The 19,656-nt window shown below is 31.3% G+C and overlaps 1 protein-coding gene across 2 annotated transcripts in view; it reads right to left on the minus strand.

Annotated features, from left to right (window-relative positions):
* The window catches only part of LOC107436091 (neuronal acetylcholine receptor subunit alpha-10), a 66,406-nt gene that overhangs the window by 25,973 nt on the left and 20,777 nt on the right, over positions 1-19,656 (minus strand). For both annotated transcript variants that reach the window (XM_087165408.1, XM_043039299.3), the window contains exon 2: positions 5,690-5,804. In XM_087165408.1, the coding sequence (XP_087021534.1) occupies positions 5,690-5,726 (37 nt within the window). In that variant the 5' untranslated portion in view covers positions 5,727-5,804. The remainder of the gene's footprint in view (positions 1-5,689; positions 5,805-19,656) is intronic.

Genomic DNA, 19,656 nt, shown 5'->3' on the forward strand with positions numbered 1-19,656 from the left:
CGTGTGTGTACAAAAAAAAATCTTATTCCAGTTTTTGTGTGATTCTTTTTTTCCAGATTCTCCAGGAAATAAGATGTGGGGGAAAGGGGGTGGCAATGATAAGTCTTCTTTCTTAGACATGACAGCAAAGTGGCAAAAGAACTTCTGATCGATTTACACCTGGGGCCAGTTATTACTTTTTCAGCTTCACTTACAATTCTTTCATACATTTCTTCGATGAGATTTGGAATGAGGACGCAAAAAAAAAATATTTACCTTCCTCATGTTAGACATTTCAGCAACTTATTTCATGAAGAATGTGGTTGAATGAATGTCATAATATTTTCTGCATTGAAAATGTTCTAAAAGATATGTTCTTTAGTATATGTATATTACGTTAAATAAGTTCTCAAAAGTTCAGTTCTTAAGTCGATTCATTTTCTAAATCAGTCATTTCTAAATTGATTTCTAAATCAGTTCTCACATCGATTGCGTAATATACATCTGTTCATATGTATATTACGTTATCGACCAGCAGTTCTCGAAATGGTGGAGAATAACATAGATCTAAATTTTGAGTTTTAAAAACAATTGAGTTTAAATTTAATTATCAGTAGACGTTTTAAAGTTGATTTATAATTTTGCCAAGTTAAAGAAATTATCATAAATTGCTGTTAACGATTTCTATAAAACACCTTAAAATATTCTTTTCCAACCAAAAAGGCTAATTTTGGAAATTCAGGATGTTAACTGAGCCAATACAACACCATTTTTTTTTTTAAAAAAATAGTTTATTAGATTTTTATAAACAAAAAAAAGAGTATAAAGTCTCACTATTAACTGATAATATCCTTAACAAATGAAATACCGGTAGTTGATAATCTATATTTTAATGTGCGAAAGATTTTTAGAAAAGCAATTTTGTGTTTCAATGCATATTCTAATCAGTAACACACGAAAACACACTATCATTTTAACAGAAAATAAATTTAAGTAAGTACCTTATACAGGGTTATTCATAATTCCCTCTGTTTACTACAACCTTATGTTTACTACAACTGGCTTCAGTGGTACATGTTACTGTCATCTACCGGCAACTGCTTAAATTAAAACTTGAATACTTTCGGAAAAATTTCATATGTTCTTTTTCGACATATTTGTCTTCGTTTTTTTACTATAACGCTTCGAAATCCCAGAGGGAATTATTAATAACCCTGTATTTATTTATCAATTCTTATAGACATTATACAAGCATTTAAAACTATGACATAAACGATTGTCCAAATTAGGTAATGCTAACTTTCCCCATAAATTAATCATTTAAAGTAATAAGATGACCCAAAATTCAATGAAAAAAGTTATTATGAGATTAATTTTACTTAAATAGAAAAGTATATTGCATTTAGGTGTGAATATTTAGTGCATATGACAAACATATCAAGAGAAATGGCAGAGGTTATTGTTCCCTCCTCTTGAGAAGTACCCTATAATACATTCTAAATCCAAAAGAAATGTTCTAGAATCAGTAAAATAAGTTAAATTATGAGGTTTAATGAGGACGCTAGGATACGTACAATTGTGCTACGTACAAATGTATATGGACATAACATTTTGACTATTGTAATGGAGAAATAAATTTTAAACTTTCTAAGGGATAAGATTGCCAATGCCTAAATTATTAGAGTATATTTGATAGATTTTATAAAAGGATTAATTGATTTTGATTTATTTAATTCAATTTATTGTTATTTTGTGAAAAAATTCCAGGAATGAAACATTTTATGTTTATTTATTTAAAATGTTGATTAATGTAGGGATTTTATTATTTTTAAACAGCTGTTGTAAAATATGTTTTTACCGAATTTTTTTTAATAATATGACCTGCCTTTCAGCTGCCGTACTTTCAAAAACAACTGCTCAAAGAAATACTACTTTATAAAAAGTTGTACCAGAAGAAGTCATTAAATAATCTCTATTAACTTTCTCGGATAGATTTCAAGATCTGTAATGAATCTTAAATAGACTGGAAGAAATTAACACCACGACTAACTTTTGATCTATTGAGGGAATTACCACTCACGAAGTGAGTGATAATATCTAAAGTGATGATATCTAAATAGTTTCAGGCTACAGCCATAAATATGCTAATTACTATGTGTAAAAGATATTTTAGTAAGTTGCGAAGCCAGTCACAAAAACGCACTTTCTCTAAATGAACTTACCTCTCTTCGGCGGATTTGGTTTTCTGACCTTTATTAATTCATTCATTTCATTTGATTTCATTGAGTTCTTTCATTTTTTGAGTAATTCACTATATTATTTACTATTTTACTACAATTTTATATAACACTTATGGTATTGCGATATAATAATAAACGAATAATTCTTTTTCAACTAGTTATTCTTATTTTTTTTTTTTTTAAAATTAGTGAAATGGAAATGCTTTATCATTTTTGGTAATATTTTTAACTCATGAAAAGATTTATGCCTAAAAGATAACCGTTGATTGATAAACCATTAATAACAATATATTATATAATAGTATTTGCAATTAAAAATATAGGAAGTATTAATAATATTTTATAATGATCCGCGTTGTCAACTTCAAATTAAACTTAGAATCTTAATGAATCTCTTGAAAAATATTTAATTGTTATAAATTCGAGTTTGATGGACTGAATGGAATCGGACATTATATAATATTCAATGAGGTGCTTTATTTTCGATGCTTTTTCCGGAGTTTTTTTTTCCAAGAGTTTTTCTTCCGGTGCTCTTTTTTCCATAATTCGTTGCAACAATAGGTACATTGAATGACGAATAATTCGTTAATTAATTTCTCATTGTCTATGTAAGATGGTTCAGACGATCAACTTCATCCTAGAGAAAATTATTTAATAAATTTTTCTAGTCTTTTACAACCTATATGAGATCGTTCAGGCGATCAACTTTAACCTAGAGATGATTATTTAATAAATTTTTCTGGTCTTTTACTACCTATGTGAGATCGTTCAGACGATCAACTTTAACCTAGAGAAGATTATTTAATAACTTTTTCTGGTCTTTTACTACCTATGTGAGATCGTTCAGATGATCAATTTTTACCTAGAGAAGATTATTTAATAACTTTTTCTGGTCTTTTACTACCTATGTGAGATCGTTCAGACGATCAACTTTTACCTAAAGAAGATTATTTAATAACTTTTTCTGGTCTTTTACTACCTATGTGAGATCGTTCAGATGATCAACTTTTACCTAAAGAAGATTATTTAATAACTTTTTCTGGTCTTTTACTACCTATGTGAGATCGTTCAGACGATAAACTATCCTAGAGAAGATTATTCAGTAAATATTTTGGTCTTTTTTAAAAATCTGTTAAGAGTCTTGTTAACAATCTTCTAGTCAACAGTATTTTTACTACAAATTTATATTTGAAATGTTTATCACATCGTTATACTTTTTTCAACATTAAAATAGATTTTTTTTAACAATACAAACTGGAGAGTATCAAAATTAAGCGAATTAACACTCTTTTATGCCAAAACTGAGAAAAATAGATATCTGCTTTCAAACAGATTTCAAGTTTACTCTTCTCTGTAATCTATCCTCTCTACTTGGCTTACAGTCTAACCATCCATATCAGAACATAAATAAACTATTTCCAGACTTGTGTCAACTGCAACACGATATTCATACATCAAAATTCAGCTTATGGAGAAATCCCATCGATTTTCCACTTTCTCGTTTGCTGTCTTGGGGGGAGGGGGTCGTAAATTTATCATTACACCCCACTCTGATGGTTCTCTTCTTGTAAACGGAAAAAAATCCTGCAGAACTCTTTTTTTTTTATCTTTGGAGGGGTGGAGAGATTTTGTTTTATATATTTTTCTGTTCAAACTCACTTAACAAATTGAAGGAAGGCATTTAGGGTAGCCACCCATCAAAAATTTTCAAGATGAACATTTTGTTTGTCTTATCGAACGATGCATTTTTCCAAATTTGATTACCTTGATAGTTCTGATGCTTTTACTTTATTTATTTGCCAACATAAAAAATTTAAAAATTTTTTTTAATATTTTATAAAACTAACCAAAACAAACGAAAAAAAGCAATGATAGGAATCTCAATAAATATTTTGCACGAAATTCATTTCTAGTTCTCTAAATTCGATACTAATGGAAATTTTCAACTTGCAACATTTCTTAAAGTAACAATTAATTTAATAAGGCTTTCCGAAATTCATAGGTGAAGCTTTTAAGTAACAACAAATAAATTTCTATGCTAATTATGGCATTTTAATATTAAAAAACAATAGTTTTGGAAACATCAACAGCCTTTTTGTTATGCTAGGAAAGTTGAATTGCTTAATATTTGAAAATTAGCCAAATGTCACATTATTAAGACTCGTTGAAATGCGCTCACATGAAAATGAGTATGAAAATTGCTTGATTTCAATTTATTTCCAAATAAGTGAATAAAGATTGCCAAATTTGAGAATTTAAAAAAAAAAATTTTTTTTTTATTATTTAAATTGTTTTTTTAAAGTCTCGGTTGTTCTTTACTGAAAAACAGAACAAAGTTACAGTTTAAAACTATAGCTTTGCTTCAAGTTTAAGGTACTTAAATTGTGATCTTTTTGCTCTTGTTTTCGTCAGTGAAAAGTCTTCGGAAAACACCCACCAAACTACACAAAAACTGTCTGAAAATTTAATCAAAAGTTTTTTTTTCTTCCAATTTTCATTAATAACATTGGAGGCAAAAAGAAGTTCTTAAATGTTTGCATCTTAAAAATTTTTGTTTCCTGGAGTTCAATATTAGATATGCCATTTTGAATTTAATTGGGGCAAAACAATTCTTCAAAAGCAGCCTCAGAAAAACTTGATAAAATGAGTTAGTTAGTAAATTTTGGACGCCATGTTGAATTCAATATTTTGATTTTATGTTCTCCAACCTGATTTTGATTGGGTTTTTTTTTAAAAAATGTCTAATTACAGGTTTTCTGAAAAGTTGGACTGGTAAGGTTAATTAGGTCCCCGTCTCCCCCAAATAGGGGCATGGGTAAGAAAATAAGGTTATTCTTTTTGATGGAATATTACAATATAGAAAGTGGTGTTGAATAAAAAAATTTTTTAAAAAGACAGCCAGTTGTTTCGGTACCATAAACAAGTGCCCTTATCAATAGCGATACTCAAAGATGTATTGGAATTTCCATGTCGGAAATTTGCTGACTTAATATCATTCACACATAGAAGAAAGTAGCTTTATCTTAGAGCTGGAATGTAGTAAAGGGAATGATAAAGCTTGAATAAAGAAAAATTTTAAAACAGTCAGCCGTTTCGGTACTAATGAAAGTTTCCATTATCATCATAGGAAATACTCAACGACAGATTTGATTCGTCGTCTTGAAATCTGGTAACCTGACATTGTATTGGTATGTAGAAGAAAGTAAGTTATTTTTGACCCGGAGTATGATATAAGAAATAATGATCAATGTATAAATGAAAAAAGGCAATCTTTTCGGGACTTTGATCAAGTAAAACAACCCCTGACAAGATTCAATGGCAATTTTAATTCAACTTAACTAAATCTCAAGAAGTTGCAAATGTACAAAATATTATTATGCTTATTATACAAAATATTATTATGTAAACAATATTATTATGCTTTGTATAACGATGAAAACAGTATACAATAATAAACTTAAAGCTCTTACCGTTCATAAAAATGATGAGAGAAACTTCTAAAAGCATCGTGCATATTTATGCATAGTCGTGCAGTCAGACTTTGGCAGAGAAGTTGTTTATTTCATTCAGCTTTTTAATCATATCCTAAAACAGAAAAAAATAAATAAATGCTTTTTAACTACATTCTCAAACTAAAACAAATAATTTGTTTCTTCACTAATATAACTGTAATTTATGCATTTTTTCATAATTGAAAGAATTTTTTTTTCATTATTGGTATATTTTTATTGTTCATTTTTGAGCCCAATATTAGTTATTTCGAAAGCAGTCAACTTTCTTTTTAAAGACTAAATGCAATTTTTCTTATTTACAAAACAATGGTTTGAAAATATAAATATTTTAAGCAACTTCAAGAATTTTTGTTCTGGAAAATAATTCAATGCAATTTCATTATTTGTAACAGTAAATTGATAACAATCATAAGTTAACTGATATATCTGAAACAAAATTCAAATCTAGATCTTCTAGAATAATAATCTTTGGAGCAAAAAAGTGAACGGTCTACTCTGCCTAATTGTATAAGATTTAAAAAATGCACTTTTTAATGCACTTCCCTTTTAAAAAATGCACTTTTTAAGATTACATTCAGTAATTAAAGGATATACATTTTTATAATCCCATTCCAATGAAAGATCTGGTGAACTTGGTGCAAAATAAAAGATGATAAACTCAGTACTTAGGCGAAACCAGTCAAGTTGACCACCTGTTTATGTTGATTTCTATTATTAAGAACATAATTTATCCTGTATAATAAAAGGGAGCAAAATCATTATAACTTGACCACCTGCTTATCTTGTATGTTAACTTCTAAAAGAAGTCAAATTTGCCTAATAGCATTATTGAATTTTGTTCTTAACTCTTCATAACTTGACAAGAGAAACAATGACTTACCCTTTTATAAGTTGACCTCATGTCTAATTTGACCACTAAAGCAATTCATCATAAGTGGTCAACTTACGCACTAGTTAGGATGCTATTCTAAATCCTTTATCCGAAATCCTTTCCTGCAACACCTCCAGTTGGAATTGCATTTTTTTTACGTTGAATCTTTACTAATTTCTTTATTACCTATTTTTAATAAACTTCTTAAACAAAAAACAAAACAAGAAACATTTCCGTTATTCAGATAGTTCTAGATAGGCTCCTTAAAAAGAATCGATGAAAAATAAATTATAGAGCTTTTAATGAATTGAATAGATTTTGGAGTCACTGGACAAGAAGTTATAGTTTTTCTCCTCATAAAATTCAATGAGATTGTTGACCCATAGATAAAATACTCTCTTCTGATTATATTGAAATACCTTTGTGTTTAAAAACTTCAAAACTAATAAAATTATGGATTAAGCTAATAAATAATGGAAACATAAAAGTTACATTTGGCCCATCGCCAAACATCTATAAAATGAACTCAATCATTTTTTTAAAAAATTACATGCTTGAATGATTTCTTTAAAAAAATCTGCTCACTTAAAAATGTTTGATAGAGACTTTCTGGCCGATTAATTTCGTGAATTAATCCCCTCCCCCGTAGTTTAAAAGTATTTTCCTCACATTATCTTTTTTAGCACCGATAGTTTTTGTGAGGTATATGAAATATGCAGTTTGAGACTGCAAGTTGTTTTAAATCAGCTATTTTTTTTTTTTTTTTTTTAGTTAATTTTCAACTTTTGTTGAGTGTTTAAGCTTTTCAATTGTGCGTAAACTGTGTTAAATTTCATAATGCCACTTTCACAGAAAAGCTGCTGAAAGACAAATGTCATGATTTAAATATTACATATAGTCATTTTTTTTAAAAATTGATTCGGCTTTTAATATGAGGGATTATTTACCCGATTTAAACTAAAGCGATTTTTTTTTAGGCTTGCACATTAATTTTTGAAACCTGAAATTGTTCGATTAGGAAAGACCTCAAGTACCCTTAACAGAGTTTTTTCGAAGCTCTTTTGCCATCGAAAATGAGAAAGCCTCAGCTCAAGTGCCCAAGAGACAAAACTACAATTTTTAACTATATGTGCCATCTAGCCATCCATGCGCCATAAAAAGTTATCTGGACTTTAGAATGAACTAATAACTAAAGTAATTTAAGATATTCCTGGATAACGTGGTTGGTAGGACGTTAGCTCTTGATCGTGAATTCGAATATCCTGACCGAAGAATCTCTGTGTATTAAATGGCTACTGGTATACGTTTAATGCGTCTGGTTCACAAAGTCCTCCCATGTTCCCATAACAAATCAACACCTCTGGGGGTACTGAATTGGAGATGGATCATTCCCTGGTTCAGGTCATAATTAAGATCTGTAGATGAATGAATGGAGTATGAAGGGGTTCTCCCAGTAAAACGGGATGTAACGTGTATGGGTTTAAAATCGTATTCTTGGCCATAGATGACGCTACTGATAAACAAGAAACGCACCCACCCTCTGCCTTAAAAATTCGTTTGGATTCCGATAGCAGACTTGCAGATATTGACAAGTGCCATTGACGTAGTAAGAACAACAAATATCTTAAAAGTTACGAAAGATTTTTAATAATCGCCAAAGTGTTGAGGTTTTTCCACCTAGATAAAAACTTATCAAAATCAACGATTAACTCTGAATTGTTTAAATATTTTTAAAAAAAATTGATCACAAACGCTTTCTATTTTCACGAAAATGTGGCTATTCTAACCTCACATTAGTTACAAAAATAGTATATTTTTCGCAAAAAAAGCGTTATCTCATGTTATAACAGAACCTTCAAAAACAAACAAACTTTCTAACAAATTTGAAATACATTTGAATGAGAATCAATTAGGGGGGCTAGCAGGGTGCGGTGCCTCCTAGTCGTTAGAAAATTCGCTTTCATGTTATACAAAAACCGTCTGTTAACCTCCAGGACTAATAACTATCTAATACCAGGACTTATCTTATGTGAATCACAGATCCATTTAAATTGGTTAAAAGTAACCTCCTCCTGCCACAATGCACTTGTTTATTTAGATGTAAAAGTTTCAGAAACAAGTCTTAAAGACCTTTTTTAAGAATTCTCTGCAATTCTGTCATTCTTAATGACTTCAAATTCTTCTAAACCTTGTCCTATTAGCAATTTTCTCAGTTTTGGGTGTTTTGAACTTTTTGTTCTCGAAATTTTAAATTACAAAAGTTTAAGGACGTCGAAGACTTTAAGTACGTCAGGATTGGACAGCATTTTACAAAGGACTTTAAAAGTTGTTTCTGTAACTTTTGCAGTCAGGTAGCGAAGTACATTACATCAGATAGTCATTTTTTTGTATGAAATAAGTATGCAATTAACATAAATATTTTGAGAAGTTATTTAGATCAACCTTGGAAATTAATAGTCGCATAATATGTCGTTGTGTTTTCCAGTTGACCACAAAATATTGATTATTCAACGATATGTATTGTGTTATGGCATATCAATGTTCATAGTGGGTTACTTGACAATTTGTTTCTAGAGTCAATTTTGACATTGATCCCATAATGGACGTGAGATTTTGGTGGAACTAAATACTAAGACTTCTGATATAAACTAATTAAGTACAAAGATATCAAGACGGTGGAATCGGCGGTTGGCGGAAAATTTTTAAATTGGCATGAATTATAAGCAAAACAAGCAGGTAAGTTTGAGAAATTCTGCTTAGTTTGGTTGAATTACTGCATAGCTGTAAAATTTTCCTTATTTTCTGCATGATTATTACGAATGTAATTATTCTTTTTATCGTGGATTTTTTTTTGGAAATTAATATTTATCAGTTTTAAATTTTCCCCATGTTAAACAATATTATTTTATATAAATTATTTCTACTTGGTTGATTTTGCTGGCATTAACTTTTCACTGTGTTAGGTGTATTATGTCAATATTTCATTTTTTTTAACTACATCCATGAACTAAAATAGTCTAGACAGAATTTTTTTTTTTTTTTTTACTTAAATCCATGTTATAAAATTTTTGCTCTTCTGTTCTCCTTATAACTCAACAGCACGACGACAAGTAAAAGGTTCTAGAAAAGAACTTTTCTCCCCTTTTTTTAGCAAACGTTCTCGAATTCATAAAAAGGTTAATGTGGTAAAGTCTTTTTTAACTTTTTTTTTTATTAGAACTTCACAAAAATGGTTTATCGATTTACATCTCTTAATCCCTGCGACGTGGTGGAGGAAGTGGGAAAATAAGGTCTGTGTTCAGCGAAATCTGACTCCGGACAATCCTGGAAAAAATCATTAAATGTGCCACTCCTTATTGTCTAGATGTCCAATATCCTTACCACAGTCGATTGCTTGCCTAGAAGGGTATTCATTCGGGGGACAATCAGATATCAGTTTTTTTCCCTCCTGTTTTAGATTGGTAAAAGAAGAAAATTCGGAATGTCCTAAGAAATTAAAACGGTGTTTAAAAAAAGCTTCAGTCATTATTTATAGTTAAATTAAGTTAAGAACTCCAATTTAATTGTGCTTGAGTTCCGTTACAAAAATTTAAGGTATTTTAGAGGTTTATATGAGGTCGTTTTGAGGCATCAAAGTTAATTTGAGGTTTATTCGAAGTTTATTTCAAACTCAATCTTAAAAGATCAACCTCCTAAGGCGTATAATCAAGGCATATGAAGTTATTTTATTCACATTTGAGGTTGTTTTGAGATTTATGGAAATCTACTTTAGAGCAACCAGCTTAGTGAGGTTGTTTTTGAGGTGTAGGGACTATTTTTCTACACTTCAAGGAAATACGAATATTTGAGGTGTGAATACTTTCACCCGATCTAAACAAAAATTTTCTCTGAGTTATATATGAGGTTGATAATATGAGGGGAAAAATGAGGTTAAAATTGGAAAATTTTTAATGAGGCTATTTTTGGTGCAAAACATAACCTTATTTTCCATCTCAGGTGTATTTTTTTTTTTTTTTTTACATCTAACAACTACAAAAACACCTTATTTTTTTGTAAGGATTTAATGTACCTTAAGAAGAGGTTATTTTTGGTGCAAAGCATAACCTTATTTTCCATCTCAGGTGTATTTTTTCTACATCTAACAATCACAAAAACACCTTATTTTTTTGTAAGGATTTAATGTACCTTAAGAAGAGTTTGAACCAGTGTTCTCACTGGCTTCTGAAAAACCTTAAAAATTTGGCTAATCTGCAAACAAGAGAAAAAATAATTAGTCTAATGAAAATAAATTTTAACTAAAATTCGCCCCCCCCCCACTTCCTTATCTGCTATGAATTCTATTAACTGCTATAGAAACTACCACAATTATAAATTTCAGAATTTCAAGAAAACTTTTGTTGTTGTAGTAGGCCATTAAGGTAAAGAGTGCGATTGCTCTTGTTCTCGGTGGCGCCATCTACGGACAAGAATTCGACTTTTACCAGACCCATATGTCACACTCGTTTATAGGGTGGATCCTGTCATATATCCATTCATTCATCCACAAATCGTAATTCTGACCTGAACCAGAGAACGACCTATCTCCAATTCAATACCCCCAGAGATGTAATTTGTTATGGGAACATGGAGGAATTTGAGACCCAACATATTTAACGTGCACCAACTACCATTTACTACACGGGGGAGTATTTGGTTCCCTGGATTCGAACTCCCGTTCACACGAACGTAAGCTCTGTGCCCTGCCAAACAGGCTATCCCGGTCTCAATTTATCTGTTATGAGACAGAAATAATTTGATTTTAAATATTTGCTGATAATAACAATAAATATTTTACAACTTTTGAATTACGGTTGCTTAATTTCTAGCCAAATGAAACATCTTATCGTGATTTAGAGCACTGTCACGGGGCAGTATATTTGCCTCTATATTTTTGGTACAAGCTAACGGAAGCATAAAAGCCAATTCATCGTGGCTTGAGTCCGATGAATATGAAGAGGACTATGATCTCAATATTTCCAAGTTAAGCTCCCAAAAAGTTTCATCTCTTATATGCGTAAGTGAAGTAACGACGGTAAGGTAAGATATTTATTTTAGTTACGGTTTAAGTCTAATGAATTTCACGATAATTTGAGTCGTTGGATTTGTATGTTAAATTTTTAAAAATTGCCTTATGTTATGTGCTGAAGCTAAGTAAGATAACAGAGTTGTCATAGACAGCAGTTTCATAAGGCTCGTATCCAAGGTATCATGAAAGTAATTTTTTAGGCTAATTATGTAAAATATTTCAATATTTCCAGGCCAATTATGTAAAAATTACCGACTTTTATGTCTTAAGCATTGTAATGAAGTTGTCATATGTATCTATTTATTGTGTAAGGTTACAGGGTTGTAATCGACGTTAAATCAATGACATTTAAAAGTTTTAAAAATTGGCAATTGTTAGACACTAAATAAGGTTACGGATTTGTCTATGTTAGCCTTTTTGTTGTATTTTAGGTTATCTGATTTTATTGGAGTTTAATCTGTTCCATGAATTTTAAGAGGGTACAGACACAAAACTGTACTTCAAATTGACTGAAAACAATGTTTAAAATCAAAAATAATAAAATGTACTATAAATCTATATGAGTTTCGGTGTCTCATAGGCAATAAGGATAAGGCAATTGTACTTTTTGTGCAATATAAAGAATGGATGCTCAAATTTCACGTAACTTTCTTCGTCTTTAACGAAACATTTTCCTGATATATACTCCGAGCACAAATTTCGTCAAAGTGACGAAAAAACAAATTTCTTTTTTGCAACTATAGTTGAACAGCCGATCCAGTTTTGAGTTTACGCCAACCAATGATCAACTCCGTAGCCTTGTAATTTTGAACTTAATCCAGAAGACAAGGATCAAGTATTTGTATTCAAGTAAGGATCAAGTATTTGTATTGAAGTAAGGATCAAGTATTCGTATTAAGTATAACTCTTAGATCAAGTATTGGGGGAAATTTGCCTTCGTGAAGGATTTTTTGATGGAACTAACCCTCATTTGCGTTAAACGGAGAGGAAAACCACGAAAATCTCCCACGGTTAGCCTGACGGCAAGCGGACTCCAATCCATGATCCACCTACCTCATAGGATATTTTACGTCAGCACTTTGGTCGGTGCAAGCTGGGTGCGGAATGCATATCGATCAGCCATCATTGGGATTCGAATCCGAAAAACCTCATTGGCGGGGGCGAGCGCTCTATCCCCTGAGCCACCACGACTCACGAAATAACTATTGCTACTTTTTAAGAAAACGAATTTCGTCAAAATTAATGAAATATTTCGTCATTCTATTTTTCAAAAAAAAAATTACTCGAAGAGTTCAATGTACATAATTTTTTTTTATCACTTTAACGTGGGCATCACATAGGTGGTAGAACACATCATCAGATATAGCAGAGAGATTAGTTACACGCATGTCCGAAGCGGGACTCGAGCCCGGTATCGCCTTGTTTAGTTACTTTATTTTCGATCGTGTTGTCTTCATTCTAGTTAACAATCTTCCACAATGCACTGCGAATTTAAGAGATCGCTTTTTGTCATAAAGTACGTGATTTCGGGACGAAATGATTCTCAAAATTAACTATATACAGGTAGATTGCTGAATCGTTAGAAGTGATAGTTTTATTTCTGCGAGTACTAAAATGGCAGTCGGTGCCATCAGGATTCGATGCATAATTTCGATATTGTTTTCGTTTCAGATATAGCTTAACTTAAAAAAAAAATGTTTAAAGCATTAAAAATACTAACATATATTTAATTTTAAAAAATACTTTAAATTGTTCTTAAGTTAATACGAACTCAATTTTTATTCTTCTTAAGAAAAATTGAAACAATTGAGCATTATTTTATTTTACAAAAGCGCCGAAACAATTCGAGTGGAATTATTCTAAACTGATAACCTAATCGAAGAAAACAAAGTTGCATTTCTTAAAATAGAAATACAGTTGTTTTTCTCTGATTTTTGAAACAAGTTCGGACATGAACCATGAGTATCGTCCGAATAAACAGCAATATAAATTCTTTAAAGCATCCCCATCAATTGAATCAGAAACTCTTCATTGCTAAACTGCATTCTTTCCACCCAAAAACGAGACAAAAGTCGAGAAAGGATTCGGAGATGTGGCGCCAGACTTCCAACGCCAATTTTATTGGCGAAAATTCTAAGTAAGCCATTATCGTCGCTATACCAAGTTAGCGGTTTATTTGCTCTTTATTTGTCGCACGATTCTTTCCTCTAATTGGCCGAGGGAGAGGACTAAAATTAGAATCTTTTGAATGAAATTGAATAGAAGACACAGTAAGCGTTTATAAGCCATTCATCTCGAGTATGAATGAAGCGATCATTTATTCACTTTGCCCAAATAATAAGAAACAAGCTCTAATGGGCATTTCAGAAATCATCAAAAGTTCAAAAGACGTATATGTAATTTGGTACATCAATAATTTGGTCTTTCCTTCTAACAATAATAAAATAAGTTTTATGTAATGCTCTAGCATAAATATTTGGAAAAGAATGCTCCAACAAATATTAAAATCTGTCTTCATAAATCAAATAGAAAGTTTGTTCGTACGTTTTCTCAGCAAATCCAAAAAGCTCAACAGCTACACATGAAATTTGGAGCACATACGTTATAAGGTAGATAGTTTGGCGCTCGCTACTGTTTACTTTAAAAATCCTGTTTCATCTCCCGTTCTCGCTCTGTAACCCGAAGACTAAAATTTTCATAAAATTCAGTAAATATTAAATAATGCATTTGATACATACAGATTAATCAACTCTGGTTATCAAATAACGAGTTTTATTAAGAATTTATATCCTATTTTCATTAATTACTTATCTTTGGTTGTATGCATTAAGTTAGCCCAAGCAAAAACAACAATGGATAATTTTCCGAAACATGGGGACAACATTGGCGAATTTCTATTTTGAAAAACGTTGTTATAACGTTAGATAAAATTTTGCGACAAACTTCAATGAGAGTTAGGGCATATCATCAGGATGCTTAGAAAACCATACCCAGAAAGTCGTCATACACAGCTAGGGATACATCCCTATTAAGATCTGTTTTTTCTGAACAGGGAAAAAAATCTGTAGTTTTAGAAGCAAGACTAATTTCAGATTTGAAATCACCACACCCGCATTATACAACATCAAGCATTTGTATAAATAGAACAAACAATTTGTTCCTCAGTGTAATGTAAAATCAGCAAAATCGAAGGTTTCATACTAAGTTTCGATTTGTAATTGAGAAATTTATGGTGTTAATTCCTAATTATCATTCATAATAGTGTCAAATCAAATCGTGTCAATTCATAATTGCGAAAGTGTTACGAGTGTGAGATTTTATTCACGAACTGACCTCTGAATTATAAAACATAAACGTTCGATAGGATTCATGCCGGGAGATCCAGGTGGCTAAAACATTAACTTCAAACCAGTCGTGAACAATTAAGGACCGGTGATATGGTGCGTTGTCATCTATGAAAAATTCTTCCATCATTGTTTGGATACATGAAGTCCATGAATGGATTCAAGTGATCTCCAAGTAGCTGAACATAACCATTTCCAGACAATGACCGGTGCAATCGGACCCTAAGACCCAGTTCATGACATGAAAAAGCAACTCACACCAATATGGAACCGCTATCAGATTGCACAGTGCCTTGTTGGCAACTAGGGCCCATGGCTTCATGGGGTGTGCCCCACACTCGAGCTCTCCCATCCGCTCTGACCAGCTGAAATCGCGACTCATTTGACCAAGATACAGTTTTCAGTTTTCAAGGGTCCAACCAATTTGGTCATGAGCCCAAGGAGTGACGTCTTGCTGTTAGTACAGGCACTCGATTCGGTCTTCTGCAGCTATATCTCATTGCAATCAAAATCTACCGCACTGTCCTGACGGATACATACATTTCACTCCCCGCATTGATGCATGCGGTTATTTCACGCATAGTTACTTGTCTGTTAACATTGACAATTTGCGCACACGTCGACAGTCCCGATCGGCCACTAAGTTATCCATGGATTGAAGTTGTGCTTGATGATATTATCTATTCTCGGCTCATTCTTGACACTGTAGATATAGGAAAGTCAAATTCCTTCACAGTTTCCAAAATGGAATGTCCCATGCGTCTTGCTTCAACTAACTACCATTCCACGTTCAATCTGTCAATTGTCGTCTTTCGGTCATAAGTGCAGTGCGCAAAATAAACGGAACTCCCTGAATAATTTTTGATCTAATGATGGGATCTTCACAGGAATCAATCTTAATGGCTCAAGGGGTTAATTATTAAGTGCAGACGACATTTTAAGTCATGAAATTAGACACAAAAACGTACTTTCTCTGAATAAACATACCTTTTTTTCGATGAATTCTTCGAATTTCTGACCCCCAAAGTAAAAGGGGTAGCCACAATTTGGAAAATATGGACCCAATTTCGCAATCGAGTTTTTAATACCTGATTTCTATCGACTTCAATTTTTCAGTAACTATTCAACCGAGTTTGCTCAAATCTTGTATTTTGCTATTTAAAATTATGTTCTTTGAATAATTCAAAAAATTTTATACCTTGCAATTCAAATTTTTTCTATCATTATTAAATAAAATAATAAAAAATATTTAATAAAGGTTATTTTTTGCATGGAATTATCTTAGGACAAACAAATTTTATAATTATGTGCAAAAACTTTTAAATTCGCTTAAAAATTATTCTCAATATAGTAAAACGAAATACGCAAAGCTTTGGACAGCTCTCCTGACCAAACTATGGGGATCATATTTCCCAGATTGCGGCTATATTTTGGTGGGGGGGGTCAGAAATCCGATTCCATCAATATAATGTATATTTATTCAGAAAAAGTACGTGTCTGATTTCGTAGCTTTTTTAATTTATTTATTTATTTGTTGCGCATTGTACAGTGAATAACTTGAGTACAAATAAAAGTCCTACCAGTGCACATATACATTTTGTAAGCGATGCTACTGTCATCTGTATACTTGCATATTACTATCACATGACTTTTGTAACCTCAGTGTAAATGCGAGTGTTAATAAATTTTATTTGAGTGACGGAAACATTGAATGCAAAAGTAACATAAATTAGTTAATATTGAATATTTTTGATAATACATTAGGATATTAATATTCGTTTTTATTGGTTACAGAAACTAATATTCGTAAAGAGGGAAAGCAGTTGTCAAAATATGGTACATCTGGATAGTCAAAAAATAATTAAAGAAATATTAGTATCTACAGCAATATCGTTGTGACAAATTTTTTAATGGGGGAACACTGAAAATCATAACATTTTGTTGAGTTTTATTATTTAAGAAAAAATGCTACGTGGAAGTTTAATTTTGCTTATTACTACATTTTATTTAAATTCACTAAATTATAAATATATTAATGTTAAGTTTTCACCATTTATATGAAATTCATTACATAATTCAACACCAAAAAATATATTTATTGCAAGCATCATACATAAACATATGCATTCATTTTTATTCCATTTAAATTGTAAAGATACATTTGAAGAAATTCTTCTAATTTACATCGTAATCAAGTTAACAAGGAATGATTAGGGATGTGCTGATTTTTGTCGGTTGACTTGGGTATTTCTTGTAATCATATTGTATCTAACAGTACAGCAACAAGAAAAGATGCTACACACGTAACTTACACTTTTTAATCAACTTTTTAAAGAAGTTTTTGCAGTTTATAAATATAAACAAATTTTACAAAGAAATTTTTTTGCAATAAAAGAAATAACGATTCATTAAAAAAGAACTGTAAAATTAACGAAAAAAAATGCATTTTATCGAAAGATTAGTGGGGTACGGTGCTCTAACGAGTACCCCCTTTCCCTACACTATACTGCTAGATTATAGTAGTTTTTTTCCTTTTTTTTGAAAACTACAATTATAGTTATTATGTTAAATTAGGGAAATTATATATGTTATTATTACGTCAATGACAATTATAATTACTATAATTATTTTATAAATTACAATTATAATTATTATTATGTTAAATAAATGAAGGAAAACGTATGTAAGAATTAAGTTACTGACAGCAAAAAGGTTTAACTTAAAAAAAATTTATCATCGCAAGTTTATCATCGTCATTCCATAATCTATATATGTTCCGCGGAGTTGAATAATTCTCGTGAATAGTGAAATCAAATTTTAAATATACAAATTTTTTAAAATTTGATAACTCAGAAACTATTTGACCAATTGAATTTTATCATTAAAAATTATGTTCTTTAAAATAATGTAAAAATTTGTTTACTCTACAATTCAGAATCTGTGAGACAAACGTGAAAAAAAAACTAAATGCGTTGTTATGGACAGAGAAAACGGACCAACTGAGGGTGCAGTAAATACTGAACTTGTTATTGAGAAGGTGACAGAAATCAAATACCTTGGCTCAATTATCACTGAAAAAAAAAATGAATTGAAGGCTAGATGATAAAGGCTAGAGGCCCTGAGATAAAGTCTAGATGTTACAACAGATGTTACTTTTCAATGTTTAAGTTATTTAAATCTTCCCTGCTTTCAAGAAAATTGAAACTACAATTATATAAACAATAATTGGACCCATCGTCACATACGCAGTAGAAACTTAGACTACTCAGAATGAAGAGAAAATATCTATTACTTTTGTGAGAAAGATTCTCAGAAAAATACATGTACCAATCAAAGATGGAGATTTATGAGCAATTTACAGTTAAGTAAACTATATAAATAAAAAGATCTAGCGAATTTAACAAAAACAGAAAGAATACAATGGCTTAGACTTTTGGAGTGAATGAGTGAGGAAAGAGCAACTAAGAAATTCTATAAATTAGAGGAAAAGTGAAAGGACGGACGCCCTAGAAAAAGAGGGCTTGATGAGGTAGAAAGAGATCTTTAAAAAAAAAAAATCAAAATCAAAAATTGGAGGATAAAGGCCAAGGACCGGAAAAAATGGAGCTGTGTGGCAAAGGAGACCAAGGTCCTTCATGGACTGTAGAGCCGAGGAGTAAGTAAGTAAATACAATTTTTAAAAAATCGACTATTGTAAAAAATAATAAGTAATTATTAAAACTATTTTTTGCAGGAGATTATTTTCGGATAAATGAATTTTATAATCGTGAACAAAAATGTTCGTATCACTTAAAAAGTTCTCAAAATATAGTGCAAAAAGTGAAAATAATCGTCAGAGGTTCGAACTTATAAACCGTTTTCTGAACTAATTATTGGGACCATGTTTACCTGTTTGCGGCTATCCCCCCCCCCCATTTGGTGGGCCAGGTATTCGAGTCAGTTGAAAAAAGGTAGGTATGCTTATTCATAAAAAGTACGTTTCTGTGCTTAATTTCACAACTTAGTTCTCCGCCTTAATTAATTAACATATTTAAGGACTGAAATTTCAACAAAAGACTATGTGGTGCTGTTTTTTTCTTCCGTACTCAACCTTTTTTCATCCAATAACGGCGGCAGGAGAAATTATGTGTCTTTAACTAACCATAATGCCCAGTAATAAATCAAATTTACGATATTCAAAACTTTCAACTTACAACGGATACAAAATAAGCGCTGTAAGATGACGGCACTGACACTAAAAGTTGAAGTCAATTAAAATAACAGCTCAGTTTTTTTTTCTCTTTCTCTCTCTCTCTCCATTCCTGTAAAATTCTGACAAGGTTAGATAATTCAAAAACATTAAATCCTCTATCATCGATTCAGTAAAAATAGGGTCATAATGCAACAGGGTTCCAGCACAGGGATTCCCACAAAACTATCATCCGTCTTCTATGATTAATGGTGTTCCCTGAAATCGGAAATTTCTGTTGCTGGAGCTTCCATCAGACAACAGATGAAGTCACCGCCTCAGCTGCCTCTGGCGATGGAAAATTTCATTTTTATGCGCCAAAGGATTTTTTCGGTACTACCGCAGTATCGGAGGATTGTAACCACTCTTATCTGCAACTCTATTCCAAGCACTGGGAAAGCAATTATTTTGTACACC

Source organism: Parasteatoda tepidariorum, chromosome 6 (assembly GCF_982258835.1).
Source record: "Parasteatoda tepidariorum strain Cologne lab strain chromosome 6, Ptep-v5.0, whole genome shotgun sequence".
Classification (NCBI taxonomy): Eukaryota; Metazoa; Arthropoda; class Arachnida; order Araneae; family Theridiidae; genus Parasteatoda; species Parasteatoda tepidariorum.